The sequence below is a fragment of the Canis lupus genome, chromosome 26, assembly GCF_048164855.1.
Source record: "Canis lupus baileyi chromosome 26, mCanLup2.hap1, whole genome shotgun sequence".
NCBI classification, from domain to species: Eukaryota; Metazoa; Chordata; class Mammalia; order Carnivora; family Canidae; genus Canis; species Canis lupus.
This window is the reverse complement of record NC_132863.1, coordinates 48,184,908-48,207,127: the sequence shown is the minus strand read 5'-3', so window position 1 is coordinate 48,207,127 and position 22,220 is coordinate 48,184,908. Positions and strand designations below refer to the sequence as shown.

Sequence of the window (22,220 nt, the reverse complement as noted above, 5' to 3'; positions counted from 1 at the left end):
TACTTTCAGAGCAGAGAAGAAAAAAGTTTTAAAGGTTTGCATGTTTATTTATAATTACAATTTACATTACTCCAACAGAGCAGCCCACTGCTATGTTCTAATTCTTAGCCATTAAGTCCTACAAAAATAAACCCAAGCTTTTACAGTAACTGAATCAATACAGAACTAAAACCTTTATAGCTATGTAAAGGGGTTTAGTTACCAAGGTGCTTATGTTCAACACGATGCCCTCTCTGGCAGAAGGGCGCATGCTTACACTAAAGGTCTGACCCATTTACTCATGCAACAAATTTATATTCCCCACCCTCCCTCCACCCAATGTAAAACAAAAACACAACTATTTACAGTTGAGAAGAAAAAGGTTCTCGGTCAACCGACTTTGCAAAAAAGACTGGCTCATTTCCAAGTGGATGAGACACTGAACAGTGGCCAGAGTCCAACACTGACTGGCCTGGGTCAGGGGATGGCAGGGCGGGAAGGCTGGGGAGCCCGTGGGGGGGCTGGCCCTGGACGTTGGCCCCCACCCGGTTCCTGTGGAAGCCAGGCTCTGAGCAACAGTGCCTAGCTCACGTTCAGGACCCCCTTCCTAAGCCACCAAGATTCCCCCGTCTCCCCGCCCCTCCCCCCCAACCCCACCAGCCCTCAACCTTGACATCGCCACTCGGGATGTAAGGGTTGTCTGGTTTGCTTATACAACATGATCCGTGGGACACCCCACTTTCCCTGCCCTGGGCCCCCCACCCCCACACGCTCCCATGCTGGCCCTGCCTGGCTCCTGAGACCCCACCTGTGGCAATGGGAGTGCCAGGCCAGCAGCACCAGAGGCCAGCTGGGTTACAGAGATACGCTTGGCTGTCACATTTGCCAAATGAGATTTGGTTCCACTTTAAAAAAGTCAAAGCTGTCACAAAAAAGTCACAAAGTGAGGATCAAGCTTTTGCTCTAGAAACCTTTTCCCAAAATACCAAGACCTTAGAATCAGGCTGTGCGCAACTAAAGAGGAAAGACAGGCCAAGATACCTCAAAGAGGTTACCCATGAATACTTCCCCCCAAAACAAGTGGTTCTAACTCAGACCATGTCCAAGTCCAATTAAGTCCGAAACCTAAGTAGTAGTGCGCAAATTTTCCAAACTCAGTAAACAAAGTGACCCACGTCTCCCCAGTAAGTGCAGCGATTTCCAACAGCCTCAGACCCAGCTCCACTTCTGTGCTGCCTCCGCAGGTGCCTGCAAGACGGGGACAGGACACCCAGTGAGCACGTTCCATTCCACTAGGCGCCACCCGGCATGAGCCAGGCACGCAGACTCCCAGGGAGGACACCCCGATCAGGCCAGGGCTCCCCGGACTTTCCAATCACAACCAACAATGAAAATCATCTTTGTACGTACTGGGGACAGGGAGTACAAGCTCCAGGTCCCACCCAGCTGGGGCGGGTCAGCCCCAGGACACACCTGTCTCGGGGTCCCTGTGGGGCGACAGGCTCGCAACTCTCCGACAACACTGGGCCTGAGTCCCTGGGAGCCCTCTGGGCGGTTCGGAGGGTCAGGGCCCTCCTCGTGGCCTGGATTCTGGAGGCATCCCTTCTTACTGGAAGCCCAGCCAGCTGCTCCCCGCTCCCCCCGCAGAGGCTGCCCATCGGGGAACTCCCACCCCAATGCCCGCCCCCCCAAGGGCCCAGCAGCCTCCTTCCCTCACTCACCTGGGGCTGCGTCCTTACACCCTGCCAGTCCCCGCTCGGTGGGAAGTTGGGTTGCGGCGGGTTGTCCCATTGCCCCTGCCCCCTCGAAATCCACCCCTGAAGCTACGGCCACGAAGAAACCTTCCCGACACCCCAAAGGTCTCTGTGTTGAGCTTCCGCTCCTCAGCCCACGTAGTCCGCCTGGAACTGAAGCACAGACAGGTACGTGAGACCAAGTGCAGCAGTGCCAGCTCACGGCTCCGAGCCAGAGCCCGGCCTCCCAGCCCAGGAGGAAGGGAAGGCAGGCAGGTGGTTAGTGCTGCTGGAGCCAGCAGAGCAGGTGACCCCGTCGGGACCCGGCAGCCACAGAACCGACACTGCGGGAGCTCCCAGATACCCCACCGACCAGGGGAGTCTGTTTGTCACTGGACTTGGCTGCTGAGCATGGACTGTCACGCCTTTAGCAACTACGGCAAACACATGACACTGGGCAGTGCCCACCTGGGTTCTGAGACACGGACCCCGTCAGCTAAGTTTAGTGCATGAGGAGGGAGTTGGTGTAGGTGGAGCAGGGTCTCTAGGAATAGGATGCTTGTGCTCCAGGGGCAGCGGGGACAGGGCCGCAACACTGCACGCTGCCCCAGCACCCGCCCATGTAGCTCAGGCAAGGACCCCCGTGTCCGTTTACAGGCAGCTCGCGGGCACCACAACCCAGCGCCGAGCCCCCCGCAGGCCTCACTTAAAGAATGAGCAGCTGCACCCTTCGACTGCCCAGGCCAACCACCCAGAGAGTCGCTCTGGTTCTCCCCACGCCCTGTCCGCAAACCTCGTCTGCTCCCCTTTCAAAGCCGGTTCAGAAGCCCCACTCTCTCCTCTAGCCCCAGCCCCACCCTCTCCCCAAACACCCAGATTACCGCAGAAGCCAGACGGGCACCCGGCCTCAACCCTTGTCCCCCTTCAGTACACTCGACAGACACCGCGGAGGCGTCAGACGGCCTGGCTCCCTGGCTCCGACCCGGACAGCTGCCCAGGACTCTCGGCACACGAGCTGGTCGTCACCGTGACCTAATAAGCCCCATGCACGTGTCCCCTTCAGCCCAGACCAACTCCCTCGGACTCTGCTCTGGCGGGTGGGAGACGCACACCGGCCGGCTCGCCCCGGCAGCCTGTCTTCATTCCCCCACAGCGCACGGCGGGAGACCTCCACACTCCATTTACCTTCACCCTCCCGCTGCCCGGCCTCCTCCCTCTTGTTCGCTGGGGCATCTCTCTCATGTGGGCGTGTGTGTATGTTTTCCCCTGCCGGGATACGAACGTGGGGAAGTAGCCTGTTCTGTGCTGCGCCCTCGATGCCCAGCAGTGTGTCTGGCCCTCTGTGTACAAAACAAATGGATCTGGAGATCTACGCTCTGCCCTCTGTAGAGATTCCATTTATCGTCCAGCTTTTTCACATGGTGGCATCGGAGTACCAGCTGCGAGGCTCTAAGAATGCACGATAGGGTCCCCAGTCTCCAGCAATCAGGTGAAAGAACACCCCAACAGAACACGCGGGCCAGCTGCTGCAAAGACCGAGGCCCTCAGGCCCCCGGGGTCAATGGGGAACCCAGAACAGGCCAGGACCAAGTGGTGTAGACTTGAATGATGCAGCCACTCAGCTGGGGAGGGCAGCGCCAAGCCCAGCCTTAAGAGAACAAGAGGTAGCAAAGCCAAGACGGAAGTCTGGGCTGGACCCTGGTCAGACCCCTTAGGGGCCTGTGACCGCCGGGGGTTCCCACACTGTCATCTGCTGGTGCCACCGGGACAGATATATCCACAAGGCAAAGATGTGAGTAGGAACTTAGATCTGAGTCTGGTCTTCAGGAGAGCATATCTCCAGAGACCTGAGGCAGAACGAGCGTCTTCCTGCCAGCTCATCCAGCCCTCGCCAGCCCCGAGCCCGGTGCCCTCACCCGGGACCTCTGACCTGGTCTTGAGCTCCGAGGAGATGTTGTCAAAGAAGGACTTGGACTTGTCATAGTAGCAGTTAGGCCCCAGGTGGTCTTCGTCAGCAGGAGCCTCATCACTCTGAGTCACCACTGCTGGGTCCTTCTCGTCCCCTTTCTCAGCTTTGTCATCTGCACGGAGAACACATGGGATGCCGGGAAGCAAACAGAGTACCCGTTCTACCTGGCAGCCATCCTCACACCTGGAAGTGCTTCAGGGGGTCTCTGGGGTTCGAGGAAACCCCTCCTCTAAATCCTAACCACCGTCCTGGCCGCCCCGGGGCCACGTGGTCTACAGCCTCCTCCCCAGTGTCTCCGCAGTGCCCCAGGGCTTCTCCTCCCTCATTCAGCAACTACTTAGAGGGCACCACCTTCCACGCTGGGACCCCCCAGACCCAACTGCCCTGCCTCTCCACCCATCTTCCTGTGACCTGCTTCTGCAGATACTCCTGAGCCCCTGGGCCAAGAGGGCAATTTCTGAATAACGACAAACACCTTTAAAATTCAGTTTCTTCTTAAACTCTTTGTCCAGCTCCTCTCTGTTGAACTGGGCATTGGCACTCTCAAAATCAAAGTCGCCTTCAAACTTGATTGTGTTTTCCTTGACGTTAGGTGGGCGGTTCTGCCCCCTGGAACGGTTCCTCGTTCGTCTGTTCCCTGTAAGAAAGGAAGCCACGGCTGGTGAGCCACCAATATGATGTCACTCAGCGTGAGACAGACGACAGAGAGGGAACAGAGCACACTGAAGCAGACACTGAGCCCCAGCACCCCCTGAAACTGTCACCCAGAGATGGGGGGTTAAGCAGAGCACACCTGGATGGTTCGCAGCTCCCCAGAACTCAAGTGGCAACAGCTGTTACCTGATCTCCTCCTCTGAGGTCTTCTGTTCTCGTCATTCACCTGCCCTTGACTTTGCACAGCTGCCGGCTGAACTACATCTAAGGCGCAAAAGGTAAGAGTAAGGCAAGCGCCTACAATAGCAGAGCCCAGCGATGGAAGGAGGGTGGCACCACCACGGGGGACATGCAGCAAGGGGAGACCCTGCAAAAGCACATAGTATTTAGGATGAGGGGGCAGAGGGCAGTGTTTTTTAATCAAAAAAAAAAAAAGGAGAAAGGAAAAAAGAACCCCAGGAAGCAGCATGCCGCTTTGAGAACATGAAGCAAACTCCAGAGTGAAGGGGTCAAGTACCGCTGGTGGTCTTGCTGCTTGGCTGGGCGGGGCGCCCGTTGAGCTGCATCCCCACAGGGCCCTTGCCAGGTAACAGCTTTTTGGTGCTCAGGTTATCAACAGAACCAGTCTGGACAGCCTGCTCCACCATGGGGCTCTTGCCGACGGGGACGGATGGAAAACCAGCTCCTGAGACAAGAAGGGAAGGAGGGCTGAAAACCAGGGAGGAGAAAACCTCACGCCCCTCCAGCCACTCCTGGGTGGCCTGTCAGGCAGCTGTAGGTAACCACCTGGAGACTCTCCCAATCCTGGCAAAGCCTCCCAGATGGACCCCCACCCCACCCCAAGTCTAATAGGCAGCAACAAGGCCAGTTCATCCAGGAGCCCCGAGCCCCAGGATCCCCAAGCCTGGAGGAGAAAAACACCCTGCCAAAAACCAATACCTCCCAGGTAGTTTAGAAACAGCTTTCCAGGATGGGGAATGGGATGCAAAAAACAAACGAACAAAGCTTTCCAAAACCACATAAATTCTAACCCCAAGGGGGCTCTGTGGATTCCAAGATGCTGGCAAATTCACGGAATTTTGTTCCAGTCCATGCTGGACAAGAACCATCTCAGTCCGATCTTCCAGCATATGCAGTGGTCACTCCTTAAATTCTAGAACTCTGTTGTTTCTGCTTGATGCACAACAGAAAGGATGCCGTAGTAAGACCCGACTACAGAAAAGTAATACAGCTGGAAGAAGCCAAGGCTCCCAAGCTGCCTCTGGAGGCGGCCATGTGAAGTCTGTTCCTACAACACTGCAGCCCCATCCCGGAGCACAGCAGCTCCAAGCCCAGAGGCCGAGCCTCAGCGGAGGCCCCAGCTCCTGAGGTGTCCTCTGAAGAAGCAGGGAGAGGGCATGCCACCCACACTGGCCCACGTCCTCTCCTCCCCTCCCTATAGTCTAAAGGTGGGGGGGGCGGTGCGGTGCTGGGTGGAGGTCCAGAGCTTCGAGACACAAAAACTGACTCTAACCACAGAGGTAGCTATGATGAGATTCAGCTCATTATGTGTGAAATTTGGCTCTTTCACCTTTCTTGTTTTCCTCGTGGCACACCACACTAAGGGATTTACTGTGAAAAATCCCTTATGACCAGCACGGAAAGTGCTCATGGCCTTGCATACTGGCATCTGGCGGTTAGCTCCACGACAGGCACCACATTAGAACAGCCCCCTCCCCGGCCTGCCACCTTGCCCAGCAGGGTGTTCCCAGAGACGCAGCCGGACTGCTCCTGCTACACTCTAACTCCATGGGGCATGACTCCCAGGCTCATGTGCTTATGATAAAACCAAACCAGCTAAACTATCTTGCCTTATGAGCAGTTTTATGCAAACAACCCAAAGAACAACCAATTATCTAATGTAAACTTTAACCAGAAAAAAACAAAAACAGGACTGCTTCTGGGCAGCCCGGGTGGCTCAGCGGTTTGGCGCCGCCTTCGGCCCAGAGCCTGGTCCTGGAAACCCAGGATCAAGTCCCATGTCGGGCTCCCTGCATGGAGCCTGCTTCTCCCTCTGCCTGTGTCTCTGCCTTTGTGTTTCTCATGAATAAATAAATAAAATCTTAAAAAAAAAAAACAAAAAAACAGGACTGCTTCTATATAGCTTGGACACATTGGCATCCACGCAGGAGCACATAACAGACAGTAGTTGTGTGTCACAGTGGATGGAAGCTCCAGGTGCGATCTTGGACCGAGCCTCTGAGGTGGGGAGGGCACAGCACCTGTGCTCTACCTTGAACAGTCGGGCATAGGAGTCTCAGCTCTCCAATGAAATAAGAACACCAGGAAAGGTCAAGAAACCCCAAGAGATGCCACAGCCCAGCTGAGGCAGGTGGTACACACCAGCATTAACAAGCTGGCCATTAGGCCCACACCCTTCACCTGGTCAACGGCTCGATCGAGTCTCTCGATTTTAAAGGGGCTTCATGTTAAGAAGACACCTGCGGCCCCTTGGACGGGCAACAAATGTGGCGCACAGATCCCAAAACAACGTGAGTTTCTTAGTGACTCTCTCCTGCAGTCTCACACCCAGCAATCTAGAACACACCTGGGAACAGCAGAAACCCCCAGGGAAAGGCTTTCCATGCAGAGGCAAAATTCACATATTTGGTAGTCTCGGTACAGGTCAACACAGACCCTGGACCCAGGAAGAGTGAACAAGTGTTTGGTCAGTTCTTTCCAATCACTTCTTTAAAACTGGGCAAGTTAATTAATAAATCATGACTACATATTGAACCAAACGGAAGCAGCTTAATTGACCCGTGGGCTGGGCAAATTATCTGCTACAGCTACTGTCACTCTGGGCTACTGGTTTACCCCCTTGCTCTCAGGATGGCAAGACAGCATGCAGCTCTCCCAAACTGCGGTTACCCTTGGAAGTGAGCTGATGTGGCTCTGAGGACATGTCAAGCTCTGAGGCGGGCTGTGGAGATGGAGAAGAACTAGGGCTGGAAGCTGCGGCCGAGGCTGGAGGGCTCACCAGCTTCTCTAAAAGAAGACAGAGGAGAGAAGAGCAAAAGAGAAAGCACACAAATAAGTAATGAGCCACTCACCCTGTGTCCAGCAAGCTTGGAAAGAGTCAAGCAATCTCTCGTAGGACACGTGGCTCACACAAACCTATTCTAGAAACGCAGTGAGCCAGGCTGAGAAGGGCACCCACGCTAAGAACAGCAATCAAGAGGACTTGATTTAAAAAAGTGACCAAGAACTGTCACAGGGCCTGCTCACAGCCCTGCGCTGGAGTGTGAGCCTGCCAACTCCGGGGTCTGAACACTTCACAAAGCTGCATCCAAGGCCAGGTAGACTCTCACTCTACAGGTGCAGAAGAGAACCTCATTCCAGAGTTAGTCCATCTTCAGGAAAACTTTTGAGCAAAGCATGGACAACAAAATGAATGAATATAATACGTATTAGCTTTTTTTATTTGTAGGCTTACAAATGTGCCAATACTTAGAACTCAACTGTAATCAGACCTAACACTTGCTTCTTATTGAAGCAAATGTACCATGACTTCCGCCCAAACCAACGTTTCAAATAATTTTGATTGGATTCTCTGTTCCAAGATTCAGCCTGCTTCCTCCTCTCTCCACTGAGTAGATACTAAGCGTTCTAACTAGCTCAGGTTGCACTGAGTAATGTACAAAGCGTGCGATACAAACTGAGTATCCCAAGAACAGAGTGTCCCCACTAGCAGGGTCCGTGGCCCCGCCTCCTGGAGGTCACAGCAAAAGTACTTTACCAGAGAGAAACAGGTTACTCACCTAGACCCAAGGAAGCAGCGTACTGCTGGCTGAGCAGAGAGCTGGCAGCCAGCTGGCTGTAGGGTGGCATCCCTCTGAAGGGGCTGTAAGGCACGTGTGGCTGGAAGGAGGAGGCCGAGCCCGAGCCCAGGGAAGACTGAGCAAGGAGACACACAGATGAGAGCAGCGCAAGGCCCTCCCCTCACCCACCTGGAAAGTGCTGCTCAGACAGGGAAAGGCAGCATGGTTTGTCAGCCTAAGTTCTTGGAGACTGGGGGGCACAGGGGACGCTTCCAAGATAATCTAAGGGAGTTCAAAGATGCCTTTCCCACATTCTATACCCAGTGCCACCTGTTCAGGTAACTCAAACCTGAATTTCCCAGAACTCAACCCCTCTAATGGCACTCCACTGTCATCAAGTAGTTTAGCCTCTGTAAGAGGATGGTCACACCATCCTCAATTAGGCCCTGCCCGTAACAGGCAAGAGCATAGCTGTGGGGTTCCCAGATGAGCATAAGCATCGTTTCTCTGGTCCCGTCTTCAGGGACACTGCTGCCTCTGTTGCTCCCAAAAGGCAGGCCCCTTTGTCTCTCAAGGCCTGGCTCTTCTTAAGTCCCCAGGAACTTTCCCTTCAAACCTTTCCTAAGTCTGGCCCAGAGTTCCTCCACCTGTCCCCAGAGCACCCCCAGGGCACACTCCTATCTCCCACAGAGAAGCCCCTGACTATTTAAATTTGCAAATCAAGAGACCATTAACCTAGACTCCCTGGTCATCCAGGGCAAATTATGCCTAAATGGGAGCACCTGGGTGGCTCAGTTAAGTGTCTGCCTTAGGCTCAGGTCATGGTCACCCGGGTCCTGGGATCAAGCTCCACATCTCATCCAGCCCCATCCAGCCCGGAGCCCCACCAGGAGCCCCACCATCTCATCAGGACTCCCTGCTCAGTGGGGAGTCTGCTTCTACACCCCTCCCCTCTCATGCACTCTCTGGTGCACGCACACACTCCCTCTCTCAAATCTTAGAAAACAATAAAAATTTTTTTAAAGTCATGCCTTAATAGACCGAGCAGGTGTATGGTGTAAGAATTGCAAACTCAATGTCCCACAACACTGGCAGGTAAAATCTGGACCGTGTCAAGAGAGCAAGTCCTGCTGTCCCAACCCAAACACTAAGGACAAACGTGGATTCCCCAAGCACCCCAGACAAGACTAGAACACCACCCCCTTCTCACAAGACAGAGAGTCTCACTTTACAGTACACGCTAGCGCCTGCTGAGGTTAAGACCTTTCGCAGGAACACCAACAGCCTGGACACAAATTAAACCACTTCTCACTAAAAGGCTATTCCTCGAGTTGAGCGCTCCCGCCAAACAGATGACACCAAGTTCCATTTGGAAACCAGCGCCTCTGGAAACCGTGCCCACAGTGAAGCAGAGCAACACACTTACTTGAACAATAGCAGGATCCTGAGGGAGGGTGTGCTGAGCTTTCGGGGGTTCACACACGGTAATATCCTTGATATCGCTTCCCCGGAAAATGATGTACTCATAGATTTCCTCTCTCGGGGGGGCCGGCCTATCTGTGGGACGGTCTTCGGTACCAAAAGACCTCACTTTGGAGTTGAGAGAAAGCAGCATTAGGTTGCCGTCCTCGGCCAAGGGCGCTCCATCCACCCATCCTCTTGCACTGCAGCTCTCAAGTGCTCCGCGACCGGCCTGCCCTGCACACCATCCGCGGCACGGTACCCCCGCCCCCAGCTTCCAGGGGGCAATACCCACAAAACCCCGGCTGGCACTGCTCCAAAAGGTTCTAGGTCACAAAGACATGTTAATGGCTCGTCGGCCTGACGTCCGGTGAAGTTGAACGTTCTCAAGTGTGAACACAGGAGGCCCAGCGCCCCTCCCCCCCAGCAAACCAGGTCAGCTTGGCAGAGCAGCGAGCGCTGTTTACACCCCACTTCTAGATTAAACAGCCTGAAACCTCACCCCACGTCCGTCATCCTGGGGAGTTTGTCAGGAGAGAAGCCGGGAGGCTGCTCCCCTCGCCCTCCTGCAACCTGCCTGGGGAAGAGCTACTAAGAGCAGCCGGAGGAGCAGGCCCAGGACCTGGATCCACAGTCCCAGCCTGCAAGCACCGGGTGCCTTCTGGGGCGGGGTGGGGGGGGGGGGTGCGGGTCTGGAGAGCTCTCCAAGTCCATCCTCCTGCATCTCTTGACGCAGCCTCCATCTGACCTAACTACCAGCCCTGCTGAAGACCACAGGCTCTGGGCCTCAGTTTCCCCAACGGGGACCTCAAGCCCGACACAGTGGGTGCCAGGAGTCCACGTCAGCACGCGGCCTTGTACGCGGTCCCGAATCCTCCCGGGCTGCCCTGGAACCCGGGCGCCGGGCTTTGGGACGGACCCCCCCCCCCCCCCCCCCAGTCTGGAATGGCTGCGTCGTCCAGGCCTGGAGGCCGAGCTCCCTCTGACGGCGCGGGCTGAGCTGGACCCTTCGAGGCCCGCCGACACCCTGCGGACCGGGCTGCGCTCTAAGGGAAGGACACTCGCCATCTTCCCTGGAGCATGAGGACAAAGAAACTTTGCGGCCACCTCCTGCCTCGACTGGGCGGGCGAAGGTTCTGGGCTGCTCCGGGGCCGGGGGCGGGGGGCGGGGTGCGGGGTGGCGGGTGGCTCCCGCGCCGGGGGGAGGCGGGCGGCCGCGGGTGCAGCGGGGCAGGACGGCGCTTCAGGCGGGGCCCCCGGGGCGGGCGGCGCTGCCCCCGGGGCGGGCGGTTCCATTCCGGCGGTGTTTGTTCAGGCTCCGGGCCCCAGCTGCTTAATGGGTTCCAGAAGGGCTCGCAGGGGCCGAGTTCGGGAGGCCCCTGGCCCCGCCCCCGGCCGCGGCGGCCCCACCTGCAGAGGTGCGCGGGGCGGGGGGAGGGGGGAGGGGGGAGGGGAGGGGGCCGGCTCGCCCCCCGCCCCCGCGCCCGCGCCCCCGCCCCCGCCCCCCCCCGCGGGCCGCGCACAATGAGCCGCCGCGGGCCCGGAGCCCATTGTGCGGGCGGGCGCGGGGCGGGCGGGGCGCGGGCTGTTGGCGGGCGGGGCCGGGCGGTTGGGGCGGCGGGGCCGGCGGGGGCGGCGGGGGCGGCGGGCGCTACCTTTGGCGAGCGCCACGGTGGAGTTGTCGGTGTCGATGGTGTAGAGGATGCCCTCGTAGCGGATCTGCGCCTTGGAGATGAGGCTGATCTTGCTGCCCAGGTACGGGGTGCCCGACGAGCCGCTCATGGCGCCGCCCGCCCGCCCGCCTCCGCGCGGTCGCCTCGCCGCCGCCGCCGCCCGCCCCGCCGCCTCGGCGCCTCCTCACCGCCGCCCGACCGGCCTGCGCGGGGACCAGCGAGCGAGCGGCGGCGCGCGGCCGGGGGTCTGAGGGGAGCGCGGGGGAGGAGGGGCCGCCGCAGCCACATCCGGGGCCTCGCGCCGCCACGCCCCGCCCCCGCACGCCCGCCGCCCATTGGCCCGCGCGCCGGCCTCCCTTTAAATATGGCCGCGCCGCCGGCCGGGGGGCGGGCCCGCGCTCCGCGCCTGCGCAGACGGCGCCGCGGGCCCGGGCGGGCTTTCCCCGCGCTCCGCCCCCTCCTCAGCCAAGTCCCGGCGGGCCCCGCGCGGGGCGAGAGCACGAGACCCCGCGGGCCGCCCGGGGCGGAGGGGGAGGGGTGGGAATGCGGGGGCGGGGCCGGGGGCGGGGCCGGGGCCGGGGCGGGGCTCGGCTGCCTGGGCCCGGGCGCCGGGGCCGCGAGCGTGCGAGCATCCGCTCTCCAGGAGCGGCCGGGCGGCTTCCCCAGCTCCAGGCTGCGAGGCCACGCGGTCCGCGGGCGCCCGGGCCCTCCCTTTCTCCAGGCCGGGTGGGGCGGAGTCCCTGCCCCGGGGGGCGGAGGCAAGGGCGAGGGTCCCTGTCCCCGGAGGTGGAGGCGGGGTTGGAGGATCCCTGTCCCGGGAGAGGGGGCGGGGTTCGGGGATCCCTGTCCGGGGAGGGGGAGGCGGGGTTCGGGGATCCCTGTCTCCGGAGGGGGAGGCGGGGTTGGGGGATCCCAGTCCCGGGAGAGGGGGCGGGGTTCGGGGATCCCTGTCCCGGGAGGGGGAGGTGGGGTTGGGGGATCCTTGTCCGGGGAGGGGGAGGCGGGGTTGGGGGATCCCAGTCCCGGGAGAGGGGGCGGGGTTCGGGGATCCCTGTCCCGGGAGGGGGAGGCGGGGTTGGGGGGATCCCTGTCCCCGGAGGGGGAGGCGGGGTTGGGGGATCCCTGTCCCGGGAGAGGGGGCGGGGTTCGGGGATCCCTGTCCCGGGAGGGGGAGGCGGGGTTGGGGGGATCCCTGTCCCGGGAGGGGGAGGCGGGGTTGGGGGGATCCCTGTCCCCGGAGGGGGAGGCGGGGTTGGGGGGGATCCCTGTCCCCGGAGGGGGAGGCGGGGTTGGGGGATCCCAGTCCCGGGAGAGGGGGCGGGGTTCGGGGATCCCTGTCCCGGGAGGGGGAGGTGGGGTTGGGGGATCCTTGTCCGGGGAGGGGGAGGCGGGGTTCGGGGATCCCTGTCCCGCCCGGGAGGTGGAGGCGGGGTTGGGGGATCCCTTTCCCGGAGGAGGAGGCGGGGTTCGGGGTTCCCGGTCCCGGGAGGGGGCGGGCTCGAGGGTCCCCGTGGGCAGAGGGCCGTGAGTGCCGGTCCTGCCGAGCGAGGGCGGGGTGCGGGGCCGGGGATCCCCAGCCGCGCGGGGTGGGGGCTGCCCTCTGGGCGCAGCGGCAGCTGCGGGTGACGAGCGCTTCCGGCGCGTCAGCCGCTAAATATAAAGTGCTGAGCGCATGTTCTCCTTTAATCCCTCCCCTTCCCTCCCCTCCCCCAAACCTGCGGTAGCTTCGCGTCCCTTAAAATAAACCCCGCGGCCACCAGCGCCTCCCAGCCCCGCCCGGCCCGCCGGCTCCAGCTCAGCCCTCCGGCCGGGTGGCCTCGACCTCGACCTCGACCTCGACCTCGGGGCTCCCTCGTCCCCGCAGCGCCCGCCCCGGGGCCTGCACGTGTGCGCAGCTTTATTGTCTGGGTCCTGGCCGCCCCGACAGGGTCCTGGAAGGCGCTACGTGGATGGTGACAGCATTTTATAAAAATAAAACAGTAAAATAGAAAGTCCCCGAGCATCTCCCATAGAGTATGGCTTTGTGTTCAGGCCACTTAGTACGTGAGTGTTCCCGTGGGTACTGGGTCAAGATGTCAAACCCGTTTCTTACCCCGAGTGCCAAACTAAAGAACGGAAACCACTGGGGACAAGAGCTTAACCCACAGCGCAGATTAGGCATCTGACGGCCCTCGTCTTGCAGAGGAGGACTGAGACCCAGCACGGGACCGGGGCTGCAGGCCGGAGAGGCAGCTCCTGCTGCACATGAGACATCCTGCTCCCACCAGCACCCAGCGACATCTAGGACCAGGGAGCCGGCTTTGAGGAAAGGGAACAGGAAGGAAGCAGAAGAGGAGGTGGAAAGTCTTGAGAATGTACCTGCCGAGGCTTACCTGTATGTTCTAGAATTGATTCTTGGCACATGGGAAAGCTGAGAACGGGGACAGCACAGCCATGGAATTGGTCTAGCCCCACTAGGAGAGCTCTCTGGGGCTGGGGTGTCCTGCTCCTAGAAGTGGGGTGGGACTTGCCCCTTAGCACAGCCTTTCCCAGGGGCATACCTGTCCTGAGTTGCTGCCCCCCTCCACCCCAACTTCCTGATCGTCCCCCTCCCCCCCCATGTTCTGGGTCTAGCATAGGACTTGCCCAATGTCACAGATTCTCTGCTTCCCAGATTCTGGTTTCTGAGCCACAAGCTTCTGTGTGTCTCCATCCCCAGCTGGGTGGGAATGTACTCGTCAACTGAGAGATGGTCCTGCCTTGGAAAAGAGAGGTTCCAAGCCTTAGGACCAGGGTGGGGCGCAGTTTCCAGAGACTTCTGAGAGCCTGCCAGACCCTTGGTGTGCAGCTAGGTGGTTCCCTGAGGACATTAGCCATGGGGCAAATGCCCAGGCAGGGCGGAGGCTAAATATATACAGGGTGCACAGGTCCAAGAATGCCAGCCCTACCGCACATTCCTTGGTGTCTTGCCCGAAGTGGAGGGCACTTGCAAAAGGTTCAAGAAGGGGAGCAGTTGTGGTGGGACCTAGACTTGACTCAGGAGGCCATCAGTGTGGTTTGTACCCCGGGCTGGGGTGCACTCATTCAGCACCTCCACCCGAAACAGCTTTTCACAGTGCCTACCCACCAAGCCTTACATCGCTGAGCCCAAGGACAGAGAGACAGCTGAGAAGCTGGGATATTCTGAGCAGTTCAGACTCCCTCAGTTTCTCATTTGCTCCAATGGAGACGATAGCTCTCCTGCCCATCTCATTGGTGGTTGCAAGGACCTGACAGGGGCCAGGAGCCCAGGCCTACCCAGTAGGAGGCTGCATGTGCCAAGGACCACAGAGGGAGCTAGCGAGTTTTCCCCTGCAAAAAAGAGCCACTTAAAAAAAAAAAAAAAAAAAAAAAAAGAGCCACTTACTAAGTACCTACTGTGTGTCTAGGGGGAGTGAAGTGGTCCCTGATACAGACAGGTGTGAATATGTGGACACGGGACGCTGTCCTGGGTTCCATCACAGTCCGGCAGATCCTGCTGTAGGAAGGACCCTTCACCGCAGAACATCATTGTGCCTCTGATGTCCACCTGAGCAAGAATGAGCCTCGTGGCCATTGGAGGCGTGGGTATCATTGCTTACCAGGAGCAAAACACAGCAGGTGAGTTGATTCAAAGGTCGATAATAGGCGGTCCACAGAGCAAAAGTCAGCAGCCTGAAGTGTGGGAGCATGCCAGCGAGGCAGGACTTCTTCCACCCTCTCCTGTCCTGCATAAGGGAGGGCAGATGCTCACCTGTTTGGGAGAGCCCTTGCCCACCTGCAGATAGTGGAGCTGGGACGGAGCCCAGGGGTTACAGGTGGGCTGGGTAGGGAAGTCCGGGCTGGCTTTGAAGGCGTTGCTTACTAAGACCTTCTAGACGAGAAAAGGGGCACAGGGAGGGTGTGTTCAGGGCCTACCCATGTGTCTGGGGAGTAAAGGCCAGAGGAAGGTGGCGCCTAGTTCTTGCATAGCCAGGAATACTCCCTGAGGTCTGACCTGCTCTCTGTGAGTCCTGCTGGAATCCACTTCCTCTGCCCTGGGCCCTAGATGGCTGTTTTCCGGGGAGGCTCCATCAGGCCGGCGGCTGGGGGCTGGGAGACAGCCCGGGGCAGGGACTGTGCCCAGGCTGCCGCCTGCCGGCCCCCAGGACCTGGCCTCTGTGCACTTCCCAAGGGGAGAACGAGAGTGAGACCGAGTCACCGAAGCCACAGCTGAGGATGTGGAAACGGGAAAGGGGGACGTAAGGGCCCATGCACTTGGCAGTTCTCTTTATTTCTGAATAAAAGATAATTCGAAGGACCCAGTGGTGGTGCGTGTGTCTGTTCACCAGTGAACGTGCACCGGAACGTTTTCACAGTGAAACCAGAAACCGCCAGGCCCGCCAGCAGGAGATTGGATCTCTGATGGCAGCCTGTTCTGCTGGAAGCTTCTGGGGCACCAAGTGTGAGCACAGACAGGGTGGCAAGAGAAAGAGACCCAGAGAACAGTGGCCCAATGCCCTGCACATACGGTGGGCAAGCGCTCACGTGCTGTCGGGGTGGCATGAGGCATCAAGGCTGGAAGGGCCCTGGGTGGCTTTTGGGAGCCGGCCCGCCGTGGGTGCTGGTTACACAGGTGCGTTCCATTCGTAGACATGCGTAGATCTGAACACCTGAGCACTTTTGTGCACGTGTCTGTTATACTTGGAGAGGAAGTAAATACGGAGAGCCTTGTTCCAGGGCGATCCGTCACGCTTCTACTAAGTGCCCACAACAGCCAGTGTTTACCGAGCTGCCTGCCCCGTGCTCCTATGAGCGCCCGCCCGGCCGCGCACTCTCCTCCCCTGACCCAGGCCCGGTCCTCCGAGCTGTGCTCCTCCACCTTCAGAGGTGAGGCAAGCAACCTGGGGGAGGTGCTCAGCCAGGGCCCAGGGCCGCACAGCAAGCAGCAGGGCTGGGGTTCAGACAGGCGGCTCGGGCTGCTGACCTGGGCACCCCTGCCCTGCAGCGTTCAGCCTTGGGGGAGAGGCGCCAGAAGTGATGTCTGTGCTCGAGGAGCTCACCCTCCGAAGGTCCCCAGACACACACTGCCCTGGAGGCTGGAGCTGGGCATTGGGGAAATCGGTTACTCCTTCAGGGCCCTGTCCTCTCCTGACCCCATGCAAAGGATGCGGGACACAGCCGAGGGAGTTGCCACGGTAACCCACAGGCTTCCCCAGGAGAGCCCTAGGATGCCAGCTCCAAGTCCACTCCAAGGCTGGGCACTTGTCTTTGTGCTGGGGGGGCAGACCTGCAGCCCCGAGAATGCAGTCCTGCAAATAGAGAAGCCGTGGCAGAGGCTGGGAGAGACGGTCCGAGCTCCCAAAGCCTGAACTCACCTAACAGTGCTCCGTGAGCCACCCGAGGGCCCCTGGAACGCTTACTAAGACATGCTCACGGCCCAATAAAAGGCTGGCATTCTGCTGGGCATGTGGGCATTTTTACTCACGTTGAGGTCTGAGGCAGTAACACCATAAACCTTCCCTTCTGCTGCTGCCTTAGCCACCCTGAATGCAGAGGCTGGGGTCATGCGCTGGGTGGCAAGAACTAGTGTGCATCGGGAGCCCCGAGGTACCCAGGCGGCCACGGGGCAGCACGTGGGCCGGGCGGGGGAGAGCGCTGCGCTCCCGCAGGTCAGCTTCTCGGTACAGAGCTGCTTCCAGCTTCGCCAGCAGGCCCAGCAGCTGGACGGGGAGTGCATGCCCGAGACACGTACCGTGGCTCTCCTTGTTCCTACAGCCAATCGGCCAATCGTAGACATACGCGGATACCTATTTGTCTTTCTCAAGCACCGGGACAGGAGAGCCAACGTTTGCCTTGGGACTCTTGCTGGGTTTGGGGGCAGAGTGTCACAAACAGCACTCCGCACCCACAGCTGACCTCAGGGCCAGCGCTCCGGGGTCTGATCTCTCCACCATGGGCTGGACTGGAATTCATGCCTTACTCTTTGGTTAAAGATTTTATTGAGCTAGAAAGTACCATGACATTCGCCCATTTAAAGTGTTACAGTCCAGTGGCGTTTAGCATAGCACTGGAGCTGTGCCGCCATCACCATATAATTCGGCATCATTTCATCCCCACCCCAAAACCCCTACACTCTAGTAGTCACTCCACACTCCCCTCTCCCCTGAGCTCCAGGCAACTGCTGTGGGTTTACTGGTCCTAGAAATCTCACCCCAATGAAACCCTGTGCTATATGGTCTCAGGTGACTGGCTTCTTTCCCTTGCACACATTAGGATGTTCTCAAGGCTTGTCCACATTGCAGAGTTGGTCAATCCTTCCTTCCTTATGGCTGGATAACGTTCCACCGAGTGTGCGTACTCAGCTGATGGGCGTTTGGGCGGTTTCTCCTTTTCAGTTACTAGGACCACGGCTGCCGTGAACGTTCCTGTACAGGTTCTTGTGTGGACGTCCGTTTTTATTTCCCCCGGGCATACACCTGGGAGTAGAATTGCTTGGTCATAGGGTAATTTTGTATTTAACATGGTGAGAAACTGCCAGACTGTCTTCCAAAGTGGCGGCACCACCTTACGTTCCCACAGCAACGTGTGAGGTGGACCGGCCGCCCTGGACTTATCTGGGGATGGGGTGTTGTGTCTCAGCGAGGATGGTCCTTTCCCTGCTCGGGAGTGCCTTGGCACCAAGTGTCCAGCAGTTGCCCAAGGGGGAACTGCCCGGCCCGTCGTGCGGCTCAGGGGACGCGGCGCGCAGCCCACGGACCCCGAGCTGCTGCTGCGAGTCCACAGGCCCATGTTCCCTCCGCTGCCCTGATACTTGCCGGCCACGCGTTCTAGGTTCTGGGCAGAGGTCAGGCCCGGACGGCACGTTCCTGGAGATGGGCCCTCGACGGGAAAGTCGTGGCAGTTGAGGTTCGCAGTGTCGGTGTCGAGTGGGCAGCGACGCTCCAGCGTGGGATTTACAGACAGGACGCTGCGGCCCAGGCCCGTGAGGACGTGCCCAGCAGCCGCGGAGCCGGAGCGCCAGCCCACGCTGCGGGGTGAGTGGCCGAGCCCTCCCTCTGCCCCGTGTGGCCGCACCGCCCCGGCCTGCGGGCCCCGCTGAAGCAGGTGCCCGGGATAGTGTGATCACCGGGGGCAGCTCCCGTGGGCCGGCAGCCACTGTGCGTGGCCAAGTCTGCCCCCCGGCGGGAGCTGCGGGGGGGTAGGGAGCTGTGGGGGAGCCCCCCGCGGGGCAGAGAGGGCCAGGCGCTGGTGCCACTGCCTCCGCCACCTCACGGCTCTCAGCAAAGTCTGAGTCACAGCCTCAGCCTCCCTCACAGTTGGGCTCTGTGGTCACAGGTCATCTCCCCTGCATCAGGGGCCTCGTCCCGGGCTCCCCAGCCACTCTTCCCGGGGGGACCCCAAGTATCACAGCCACTGTTGGGGCTCAGCAGGGGCTCATCCCTCCCCTCCTCCCCTCTGCTCTTACCCTCTGCTGTCACCTCTGCAGGCCTGGGGGGTGGTCCTGGGGGTGTGACCCCATCCTCATTCCGGAGGAGCTGAGCCCTGGTCACCGTCTTCTCAGGCCGGGTGGTGGCACCGTGCGGGCATATCACAGGCCTGGGGGGGCACCACGGCGCCAGAGGGCCCTGAATTCCACACGTGTCCCCCCAGCCAGCAGCCCCACGTCCTCTTGCCAACTGGGCCATGACTCCTCCTCCTGACTGGGCTCTAGGGGCTCCAAATGTCAGGGAGGACTTTGATTTGCTGTCCCACTGCCTGGATGTTCTTCCTCCGGGCATCTTACGGCCCAGCCCTCCTGTCTTCTCTGTTCTGATGTCATCCAATCCGACAGGCCGTCTGCCGCCACCAGCCACCCTGTGGAAGGGGCAAAGCAGCCCCGGCATACCCCGCACCCCCTAACCTGTGTGCTTCGGCTCTGCCCCCCAGCACCCCCAGGATGCCAGCTCCAGCTCTGGAGGACAGCCTTGGCCCCCAGCACCTACAGTCGGTGTGAACTCCTGGTCCAGGTGTGCTGGGCAATCTACCGCCAGGGCCCCTGCTCAAGGTCACCTTGGCTGGTGGAGGGGACGGCAAGGTCCCTGGTCCTGCCCACCACCGTCCTAATTGTCCAGGCCCAGGGCTCCCAGGCTCCCGGGTGGGGAGGGTGTGGGGACGGCAGGGTTTGGACAGCGTGTTTCCTGGGTGAGAGGGACAGCTGTTGCTCCAGACTGTTTTTCAGAAATTATTATAAGTAAGTTTTTCTTTTACAGATAAATACATAGAAAGTCAGGAAGATTCAGCAGCTTGTCAAGAACACATGGCTTTAAGTGCCCTGGGCATTGCTGTGACCTGTACTATCAGACCCAACGTGTTTAAGGGGAGCTAGAAATCTGGATTTTATGAGAAATCTGAGTTTATCTGTTGGCACCTCATTCAATCGTCCTATGACGCTGTGCCAGGATCCTTCCTGAGGTGAGGAGGGGATGGTGGGTGCTCTGGGCCCCTTCACCACAACCCCCAGGTTTCAGCTCTTGGCTCAGACATGCATGGCTTTTCTTCTTCCTCTTTTGCAGGCAGGCATTTGGGTGACTTTTTTTTTTAAGTAGGCTCCACGCCCAGCATGGAGCCCAACATGGGGCTTGCACTCCTGACCCTGAGATCATGACCTGAGCCAAGGTCAAGAGTCACAGGCTTACCCGACTGAGCCCCCCAGGTGCCCCCAGGTGACATTTCTTGATGTTTCCAGACTTCGTCCCCTCTGGCCAGTGCTTCTGCTGAGTTATCGGAGGTACTGATGGTGGCAGTAGGAGATGAGAAATAGCGATAGTACGATCTCCTCCCAAAAATGCCTTTCAGACAAACCCAAACGTAAGGGGGTGACTTCCAATCCAACCCAGCTTAGGGAGCTAAGGTCCCAGGGAAGGACCACAGTGGGACTCTGTGCCATCTCCTCTCCCTCAGCTGGAAGACAGGTGCTGGGGTGGCCCTGACGTTCAGACCAGGGAAAACCAGAGAGGCTCCAAATCCAGGAGGCCAGGTGCTCTGAGGGTGGGGCACGGAGTGGGGGTGAGGACGGGAACAGCAGTTACGAGACTTTTAAAGGAGCGGTTAGGCTCCAGACACACAGGCTGGCGGAGGCTGGAGGCCTCAGGCTCACTCTTGGGGGTGCAGGCCAGGAGGCTCTGGCCTCAGGGGCCCCAGCCCAGCCCCATGCACGCCAGCCCGGGAGGATCAGGGAGACGGCACCCGGGCACCTCTGGAGAGACGACCTTGACTGTGACTCTGCTAATTCCCAGAATGCTGACAGCCGGGCTCATCTGCCTCGTGGGAAACCTGGGGGTTCTGCAGAATTGGCCTAGCTTCCCAACACATCCTGCCACGTGCCTGGACCCTGCTGCTTCACCTCAGTGCTCCAGCCTCACCCCATCCAGGCACGCTGCTCCCATCAGCACTGCATGCCTCTCAGGAAGGTCCTGCAGGGTACCTACCAAAATAAAGAAGCCCAAAGGAGACAGTTGGGAAGAGCAAAAGATAGTAGAAAAGAGAACAAAATCTCGGGCAGCCTGAGTGGCTCAGCGATTTTGCATCTGCCTTCGGCTCAGGTCATGGTCCGGGGGTCCCAGGATTTAGTCCCACGTCAGGCTACCCACAGGGAGCCTGCTTCTCCCTCTGCCTGTGTCTCTGCTTCTCTCTCTCTGTGTCTCTCATGAATAAATGAATAAAATCTTTAGGAAAAAAGGAGAACAAAATCTCTCAGAGCGATAAGTGAAAATATCACACCCAGGACCTAAGAACAAGATACTGTAAAAAAAGAAACAGGCAGAGACTAAGGAAGAGCTCTTTTTTTAAAATTAAGAAAGAAAAAAAAAACAGCAAGGGCAAAAATGCAAAGATAAAGGTGCCACGGGGCCCCTGGGTGGCCTAGTCAGTTAGCTGTCTAGCTCTTGCTTGTGATCCCTGGGTCGCAGGATGGAGCCCCACGTCAGGCCCCATGCTCAGCAAGGAGTCTGTCTGCTCGAGATTCTCTCTTCCTCTCCTCTGCCCCTCCTGCTCGTGCTCTCTCTCTCTCTCCAATGAATAAATAAATATTTTTTTTAAAGTCCCATAAATTAGAAAGAAACGAAATGAAAAATACAAGAGAAAGCATAAAATTAGACCACTGGTTTAGACACAGTCTGACGTGCAGTTAGTGAGTTAGGAAAATACAGAAGGGAGAGCGCCACCAAGCAAATCATCTGCCAGAAAATGTTCCTAAACAGGAGGATGTGAGGCTCCAGGCTGAGGGAGTGAAAACCCACCCCAGGCACAGTGTCATGAAATTTCCAGAACCAGGGGGTATAAAGCTGACTCTTAAAGCGTCCAGAGAGCGGGCCGGGTCCTGTGTGAAGAGCCAGGGATCTGACTGGCAGCCACACAAGGATGCAGGTGACAGCGGCATGGCCTTCGATGTTCTAGGGATGCTGCTCTTTGTCCCAGAAGCTCTGTGTGGTGCATCTCCCAAGAGGGCCACATAAAGCCACCTCAGGTGACTAGGGCCCTGAGCACCTGCTGGAGGATGCTCAGAGAGTGGGCAGGGGACCCCGGGGGAGGGATACACCTGAGAGGTGCAGGGATGCAGGGAAGCCAAGCATGTGGAAACTTCACTGCCACCAGGAGCGCTGGGGGATGGGGTCCCCAGGCCTTGGAGCACAGGGACACATACCCTCGGCTGGCCAGTGGAGGAAACAGGGGGCAGAGGGCCCTGGGAAGGGGCAGGCCCCCACATTCGTGTGCAAGCTCAGTAAGTAAACACTGGGAGGTTGCTAAAGGCAGGCTGGAGACGGGGTCCTGCTGGGGCAGGAAGACGCTGCAGGGGGGAGCTGTGCTTCCTTAAACCCCACTTTGTTCCAGATTCTGGAAGAATTGGGAGGATGTGCCCCGGCCTGCCTGCACTGTGCCCCGGTGCAGGACAGCACCCCGTGTGTCTGAACGAGGGCAGTGCTGACAGGGCGTC

At 59.0% G+C, this 22,220-nt stretch overlaps 1 protein-coding gene and 2 long non-coding RNA genes across 11 annotated transcripts; 2 read left to right on the top strand and 1 right to left on the bottom strand.

The window, feature by feature from the left end:
- Positions 1-22: 22 nt before the first annotated feature.
- LSM14B (LSM family member 14B) lies at positions 23-11,411 on the bottom strand. Of its 8 annotated transcripts, none has more exons than XM_072801639.1 (11): positions 11,252-11,410; positions 9,562-9,725; positions 8,136-8,271; positions 7,246-7,362; positions 4,853-5,020; positions 4,522-4,599; positions 4,157-4,318; positions 3,643-3,793; positions 2,898-3,052; positions 1,701-1,886; positions 23-1,227 (listed from the first exon to the last, which is right to left on the bottom strand). In XM_072801639.1, exons 1-11 carry the CDS (start codon positions 11,376-11,378, stop codon positions 1,031-1,033), a joined length of 1,641 nt encoding a protein of 546 aa, XP_072657740.1. In that variant the 5' UTR covers positions 11,379-11,410; the 3' UTR covers positions 23-1,030. The 8 variants fall into 8 exon arrangements, with proteins under 8 accessions (XP_072657740.1, XP_072657744.1, XP_072657745.1 ...); XM_072801643.1 differs by lacking the exon at positions 11,252-11,410 and adding an exon at positions 10,099-10,250; XM_072801644.1 differs by lacking the exon at positions 2,898-3,052.
- On the top strand, positions 11,197-15,566 carry LOC140618756 (uncharacterized). Of its 2 annotated transcripts, XR_012018831.1 has the most exons (4): positions 11,197-11,351; positions 12,994-13,221; positions 13,452-13,643; positions 14,677-15,566. It is a non-coding gene; the product is annotated as an uncharacterized lncRNA (long non-coding RNA). The 2 variants fall into 2 exon arrangements; XR_012018830.1 differs by having other exon boundaries at positions 13,452-15,566.
- A 2,899-nt stretch (positions 15,567-18,465) lies between these two features.
- Positions 18,466-21,046, top strand: LOC140617935 (uncharacterized). The gene is made up of 3 exons (XR_012018088.1): positions 18,466-19,254; positions 19,498-19,699; positions 20,524-21,046. It is a non-coding gene; the product is annotated as an uncharacterized lncRNA (long non-coding RNA).
- Positions 21,047-22,220: the final 1,174 nt, after the last annotated feature.